The sequence below is a fragment of the Nanorana parkeri genome, unplaced genomic scaffold (genome assembly GCF_000935625.1).
Source record: "Nanorana parkeri isolate BGI_ZX_2015 unplaced genomic scaffold, ASM93562v1 scaffold2598, whole genome shotgun sequence".
NCBI lineage: Eukaryota > Metazoa > Chordata > Amphibia > Anura > Dicroglossidae > Nanorana > Nanorana parkeri.
The window spans coordinates 99,516-107,867 of NW_017308866.1; the positions used below are offsets into that span (position 1 = coordinate 99,516).

The 8,352-nt window shown below is 38.3% G+C and overlaps 1 protein-coding gene across 1 annotated transcript in view; it reads left to right on the top strand.

Moving 5' to 3' along the window:
* Positions 1-7,819: 7,819 nt before the first annotated feature.
* LOC108801987 (extracellular calcium-sensing receptor-like) overlaps positions 7,820-8,352 on the top strand; it is a 13,358-nt gene continuing 12,825 nt past the window's right edge. Inside the window, exon 1 of the mRNA XM_018573893.1 lies at positions 7,820-7,899. Within this exon, the coding sequence (XP_018429395.1) occupies positions 7,820-7,899 (80 nt within the window). The remainder of the gene's footprint in view (positions 7,900-8,352) is intronic.

Sequence of the window (8,352 nt, forward strand, 5' to 3'; positions counted from 1 at the left end):
CCTAGAAAAACAAAAAGAGAGAAGCGGAGCGGCACAACCTAGCGCAATAAGGCCACAGTGACGTAACTTCCATGCATGCACATGGGAGTTACTTTATCCCGGCATGCCAGGTCACTGTACAAAAAAAAAACAACTGCTGAAATGCATTAAGAAGCTTTTTTGCCAAAAGAAATTTAAAGAATCTCCTTTGTCATACAAATGCTAATAAACAGCCAGATTTTTTTCCTTTTTTTTGCTTTCTTATGATTTAATGTGGAGTGTGACGTGCCATTGTTTACCAAAGACCTGTCCCAACACAAAGACAAAACTGTGTCCTACAGCAATCGGGTCTTTTTAAAGCTAAGAGTGTAAAGTACTCTGCTATCCGGACACAATGTGATAGAACCTGTAATATTATATTAGAAATCATCACAGATTACAAGACACGTCTGCTGAAAGCTGGAATGTCATGTTCTCCTAGCCAGCTACACCATGTTATTATGTATCATTCTGCATTCTGTTCTTGTATGATAGATCAGTTATGGAGCAACCAACCTATCACTGAAGGACAAGACTGTTTTTCCGACCCTGTTCCGGATGGTTCAAAATGATTTGGTCATTTATTCTAACTTGGCTCAAATGCTGAAGAACTTTGGATGGAACTGGATAGGAATTATTTCATCTGATGATGACAGCGGGAGAGAAGAGTTTATGGTTTTAACTAAAGTCATGACTCTCTATAAAATTTGCATTGCTTTTCATTTAAGAGCACATGGCCACGCAGAGGAGGTTTCACTTATTACAAAACTAGATGAAGAAGCATATTGTTTGAAAAAAACATTTGTCAATGTCATTGTACTATGCGGGACGTTGTTTGATTTTGCGATTGACGTTTTACCTTTTATAAGAGGTTATATAGATGACAGAACAGTGATCCTTAGCCCTACTTGGGCGACAAGCATTGCTCTCATTGATAAACACCCAGAAATATATAATTGTAGCTTGTCCTTTGGGGCCAAGTCCACCAGAATTTCAGAACTTAGTGACTTTGCAAATGCATTCCAACCACATAAGAAGCCACAAGATGTGTTACTGGAAGAGCTGTGGATGAAAGAATTTGGTTGTTCTTCTGTAAATAAGGATAAAAATACTCAGTTTAAATATTTATATAATACTTCACTTCATGACTGCAATGGCACAGAACATATTACGGACATCCCACACTTCCTGCATGGCGGAAACGCCCACCTAGTGTATCTCGCGGTTTACTCTATGGCTGCTGCCTTACATGAGATGCTTGGATTCATGAAGAGACAATCTTCTGGAAGCCAGTTATATAACTTTAAACACCAGGCGAGTGCAGCTCACATTAATATTAACATATTTAAACCTTAGATGTGGTGGCTGCATTTTTTTTCTCTACAAAACTCGTGGATCGACTCTACATAGGCCTCTTACATTCACCTCTCACCCTAATGTGTATAGGACAAAAAAAATTAATAAGAAATAAAGGGTTTTGTAGAGAGGTCTCAAACCATGCATAAATAAAATATATCAAATGTATTAAACACATAAAAAAATCCAATAAAATTGGTTCTGGTTGTTGCAATAATCAGCATAAACCATAATTTAGACTGTCCATGATTACATACATTTCATGGAGACAAATTCCAATTTCAAAACAATCATGATTCGTCCCTACTAGTCAGATGCCAAAAATACACTAATTTCATAAGTACAATATCCTGATACACATCTATCATGATTAGACCCATATATACATCAATTCATTGGTGCAATGTCCAGATAATATCTGACATAATTCGTCCCAACGCGTTTCGCATTTTGCGTCTTCAGGGGACCAGGCTAATCTATCAAATGGAGATTATGCATTGCATCAATTACTTTGTATATGATCACATTTGGGTGTATCCATTTTGGTGCAGTGCCTATGATAAGTGAAGAATCATTTTACTGCATGGTGAATACCGGATGACCACTCCGTATGGGGCTATCCGCATATGGGGTTACATAGTATTTGGGGTTGAATAAAGACATACGTCCATCAAGTCCAACCCATATAGGATGCAATAAAATTAAAGTTAAATGCAATAAAATGATTCTTCACTTATCATAGGCACTGCACCAAAATGGATACACCCAAATTTGATAATATACAAAGTAATTAACCAGAACCACATTTATTGTATTTATTAATATGTTTAATACATTTGATATATTTTATGTATGCATGGTCTGAGACTTCTCTACAAAACCCTTTATTTCTTATTAATTTAATTTTTTTCACCAATATTTTCACCTGGTAATCCTTTGAATAACACACTTTGAATACAATCATATAACAAGTACATTTTATAGGAATACACATAGGGGTCTATTCACAAAGCTGCCGAGGGCAGCCGAGTGAATGACCGATCAGAAGTGAAGTGAGCCGAACACTGTTCGGCTATATATCAAATGTATGCCAAATTGTAATTATACAAAGTATACAAATACCTTTATCTAAAATACAATTAAAAACTTTAGCATGGATCTATTTTAAAAAAGCAAAAAACAATATATAAAAACTGCTAAATGTAACAAAGAGCACGGCATAAAATCTCTTCAAAACCACAAAGTGAATACAAATAATTTTGACTATAAGGGTATTCACTTATAGTCAACAGACCTTTTGCTGTTCATATAGCATTGGAATGTTAGGTTGTGTAGACTTTATTGTAGTTGTTTAATCTTAGTAAAATGTGGGCAGCACAGTGGCATAGTGGTTAGTGCTTCTGCCTTGCAGCACTGGGGCTCCTAGGTTCAAATCAGGGCCAGGTCACTATCTGCAAGGCGTTTGCATGGGCTTCCCTCACACTCCAAAGACATGCTGGTAGGTTAATTGGCTTTGGCTCTTCTCTAAGTTGGTCCTCTATGTGAGATAGGGACCTTAGATTGTAAGCTAGACCTTGAGGGTAGGGATTGATGTGAATGTGCAACTATGTAAAGCGCTGCATAAATTGTCGCTGCTATATAAATACCTCTAATAAATAACAGGCATACTGAGAAGATGGAGTAGTGATGGCACAGCTAGTGATGGGGTGAAATGAGTCCAGCCCTCCAGAAACACCTGAGGTCCATGGCTCAATAAAGATCCATTATAGTTTCATCAGTGGCGTAACTAGAACCTTCAGGGCCCCGGTGCAAGAAACCATGAAGGGCCCCGACGCTACTTCTCAGAAAACATTTCACAAAACTACTTTAACGAAGACGGAGAATTTGTTACGCAATATGTTATCCAAAACCATTTATTACTCAATAAAACTTTACTCACAAATGATGTCGGATTATTTGAGCAATATACTTCCGGTGATCAGAAAATTTTAATCAATGCGAGTTTAATAAAATGGAAGAATGACCAGAAAGAGGTAAGATTGAAGAGGACCTGTACTGTGAAAGCTGCACCCAGACAAGGCAAGCAGAGGGCAGAGGACCAGTCACCAGCAGGGATGAGCTTTCTATGAAGAGCTGAACAAAGTGGCCATATTTAGCCAGTTTTCCCCTCACAAACTTCCAGCCAATGTTTGTAAACAAACCAGCCGGGCATTCTTGGTGACCTCATTGACCAAATATATCCATTACCATACTTGATCAATGTCATCTCCCAGAGTTCTGGTTTGTTTACATAGTGGAAGGGGGGCTTCCAGTTTCTGATGAGTCCCCTTTGCAAACTCCCACATCCCCCTTAGCGAACAGGTTGTGGGGATGAGGCCCTTGTTCCCACAACATGGGGCTCCATGCCTGAATAAGGGTCTGATTCAAATTTTAGGTGGAATACCTCATGGCATTTTTTCGTTTTACTTTATATGTAATGTACCTTCAAAAATGAGGTGGGGGGTTTCCCTTAAAATTCATATCAGACCTTTATTCAAACATGCAGGCTAGATGTTCAGGAAAGGAGGCACAGCCCTAAACCATACCAGACCACTTGTCCTCCACATTGGGAAAGGACTTGCAAGAGGTAGAAGGTGGCAAAGCCTTTTCCCCCCTTGATCTCATCTTGTCCCACAAAAGGGATCTGGGGATGGGGGAACTATCAGAATTTAGACCCCCTCCAGATATCTGGGCCCCCCTAAGAGGATTGAGTACAAGGTAACGTTTGTTGTGCACTCCCACAACATGGTAACAGCAAATCTACAGAAACATCTACACTGCGAGCATTTATTTGAAAACAGGAAGAAAACAATGTCCCCCAATGTAAATCCAATCACATGGTCCAGCAATGACCCGCTGCCCAATGATGTTGACCCATCAACATGACACCCCCACCTCCCCATTATGTTCATCTAATTCGCTAACACTACAAAATGACAGATCTCAGCTGCTGTATGAACACCAACTGGACCGGGATCCCGGATGATGTCCTTGACCAAAAATGGTCATGCCGTGTCCTATAAATAGAACAGGAAGTGAAATAATTTTTTTTCTTAGACAGTTTTCACTAGAACAAGTGTCCCCATTGGAAGATTTCCTCTCTATTCCTCTTCTGGTGAAAGCTGAAAGATTTCTGATTACTTCCAGTGCCTGTGACAATGGTTTCCAGGGGGCAAACAGAGACCGTGTTCAAGAAATATTCATCTATCTTATTTTAATGATGTAAATGAATGAAATAAATTATCACTTAAACATTTTATCTGAAGGTTTTGTAACAAAAAATGTTCACATCTAGATCCCGAGATCGCAGTGTTCTGAGGACTGTTTACCTGGAAACAGACAAGTGCCGAGCTCAGATACCACTGAATGTTGTTATGGTTGTGTGCCATGCTCAGAAGGAGAGATGTCCAATGTAACAGGTGCGTTTTATTATTACTTTTATTAGCAGTAAATAAAGATGTTAAATATATTGGAAGCGTGATCTGCTATATTTTATCTTTTAAGGCTGCGGACTATATATTAGTGTTATATTATGTTTGATAATGTCACGGGTCACTCCTCTTCTCTAGCGGCTGTTAGCAGTCCTTATACGTGGACAATGTGACACTCACATAATTATTATTATTATTACATAGTATTTATATAGCGCCAACAGTTTGCGCAGCACTTTACAATGTAAGGAAGACATTACAATCACAATACAATTTAAGACAGGATGGTAAGGAGGGCCCCGCCCCTGAGGGCTTACAATCTGAAATCTAATAAGGAGTGCTGGGAGCCCCAGACATACACCCTCAGGTGGCATATCCCTGATGGCCTGGGTTACAGGAATAAGGACCTGGACTTCCTTCAGATGGACTAGGTGCGATATTTTTCATTATAATATGTTAAAAAATGATAGCCCCCAGTCCATAGTTCCACATTAGCAAACCAACATTGTAACTCATCTAATAGAGAAAGATAACAATAAACTTACTAGATGAAGCCAAACTTGTTCACTCAGCAACCATTATATGCTCTGAATTGTACGGTATCATTAAAAATGTGAACTTCCATGGATAATGAAATACTTTTTTTACTGATACCCCAAGCATATCGGTAAAAAAAAAAGCTTAATAAAAATAAACTTTAATAAATTAAAAGTTACCTCTGCTCCACCTTCCGATGGGAGGCGCAGGTGACATCATCGTGCCTCACCGCTTTGTTTATATTTAACTTGAATTATTAAGCAGATATGTATTTAGGGGCCTGTCAGGAAAGCAGACCTTTATTTTTCATGGAAAGTTTGTTTTAAGGCTTGAACACAACGAATGATGCAGTAGTAGGATATTGTAGAATACTTTCGTTTCCTTAGTGTAGTGCTGTGCCATTTGTAGTGCTTCGTTCTAACTTATTTCTTTCAAAAATATTAAACATTTTCCCGGCTAAAAAAAAAATACTACATGGATATCTTCATTGATTTTAAAGAAAATAAATAATATTTACAAAAAGTTATGAAAAAGGAAATAAAATATTGATATGCACTCAGAGAGAACCAGCTATGGTCTGTAATAAGATCTAAATAAGTGATACGTCCATCTAACCAGTAGACTTGTGCGTAACTGAACTCAATTCGGATTCGTACGAAATACTAATTTTCGTTAGTGGCGGTTATATTTTCGTAACTTTACGAACATTTGTTATGATGAAGTTAAAAAGCAAAATGCCTTTGTTAATATTGGAGTCGATGTGGTAGTTGTTTTTTTTATCCGAAATACGAATTCCGTTATTCGGATTAAAAAAAAACTAAAAAACTACCATCAATCAACTCCAATATATTAACAAAGGTATTTTGCTTTTTAACTTCAATATAACGAATGTTCGTAACGGAACGAAAATACGTCAACGGAATTTCGTATTTACTGCTTGTATTGTAATGCAATTCTCACAGCAGCAGAAGAGAACCTCTGATTGGTCAACCAAAATGAAATACGAATACCGTTAACGGATTCCGTATCCGAATTTCGGATCTTAAAAAAAAATACCTTCAACTCCAATATAAATGTACTTTGCTTTTTAACTTCAATATAAAACGAATGTACGTAACAGAACGAAAATACGTCAACGGAATTTCGGATTTCCTGCCTGTGTGTGTAACTGTGTATTGTAATGCAACTCTCAGCAGCAGGGGTAATATTAGTTCCTGTTTCAAAGAAATTCGGATCCGAAATTCGTTAACGGAATTTCGTATTTCGAATATAATTCGGAAACTGCCATTCGGATTTCGGATGCTCCGAAATTCGGAATTTCAGGAAAATTCGTACGAATTTCGATTCGTAACGAAACGAATCGCACATGTCTACTTACCAGGGACACTGTCATTATAAAATCATATGGATGATGATGCATGGTCGCAGGCAGCTGATCACAGTTCTGCAAAAAAATTTTTTTCGAGAGCTGTTTTGGTTATTCCACGTAATCTTTATGTTTTTTGGTGCGCTGAATCCGAAAATGACCTCCATTTTGTCATAGGACATCACGTTTCCTGATCATTTAGGTAACTTTGTTAAATAAGGCAATACCTCAAAATAAATGGAAATAGACTTATAAAATTAAAGTTTTATTACAATATTTTCATGAAAATCCTTTTTTGAACTGAAATGAGCTCACCTAAACTCGATTCTTCTTCCTTGTGAGGCTCCTCTTGCTGCATTTACGCTTGTGAGTAGCATCTGGAATGTCTCTCTGAAGCATCCAACAGTAGTCTGCCATCATTGTAATGCTCCATTTTCCCTGGTAACTCCTTTCCATCTCTTTAATGTCTTGGTGGAATCGTTCACCTTGTTCCTCACTCAGAGCTCCCAAATTTTCAGGAAAGTAGTCAAGGTGGGACCGGAGGAAATGCACTTTCAAACTCATCAGGCAACCTAAAGCTTGAAATGCTTTCAGCATTCTTCCGACAATCTTTTTGTAGTGAGGATCTTTGTTATTGCCTAAAAATTTCTGTACGACTTCTTTAAATGCAATCCACCCTTCTTTTTGAGGATTCGTCATGGTATTGACAAACTCTTGATCAACTATAAGCCTTCTAATGTCTGGTCTGACCAACACATCTTCCTTCAATTTTGACAGGCATGGAAACTTGATGACCAAGTATTTGAAGCATTCTCCATCTCTTGGAAGTGATTTTACGAATTGCTTCATCAATACCAATTTTATCAAGAACTTTATGGGAAGGTACCAAAGTTTCTCGGAGGACATTTTTTTCACTGACTGTTAGCACCCTCGGCTGCCAACTCTTCTTGGTCCAGTGATTTTGTCGGTCTCGACTGTCCCATAGACACAGAAAACAAGGGTATTTGGTATACCCAGCTTGTTGCCCGAGTAGCATGCACGAGACCTTCAAGTCCCCACACACTTGCCAACCATGGTCTTCATATTTAAGTTTACGAAGAACCAATTCCAAGATCTCGTAGGTTTCCTTCAAGTGTACGGAATGACCTACAGGTATGGAAGCGTAAAAACCCTTTTGGAGTAAAACTGCTTTGAGACTTCTTTTTGAAGAATCTATAAAAAGATGCCATTGCTCTGAATCATATTGGATTTTAAATTGACCCATCAGACCTACGACATCGATGCAATAAACCAACTTGTCTTCCTGGGCGAAGTAAGGAACAAACTCCTTTTCACGATGTCTGAACCATGAAGATGACACTCCTGGCAACAATAAATTCCTTCTTTTCAGCCTTGATCCGAGAAACTCAGCGGCATCTTTGGGAAGATTCAAGTCTCTTACCAAATCATTCATCTCCTCCTGAGAAAACAATTTTGGTCTTGTATCATCTTCAAAGTCAGAACTGGATTCGTCATCTGGTTCAGGTATGACTTCACCTTCATCGGAGCTAGGTATCTCTTCCAAGGTAGCAGGGGGCTTGGGTACTGGTATATCTGTGCCATGGG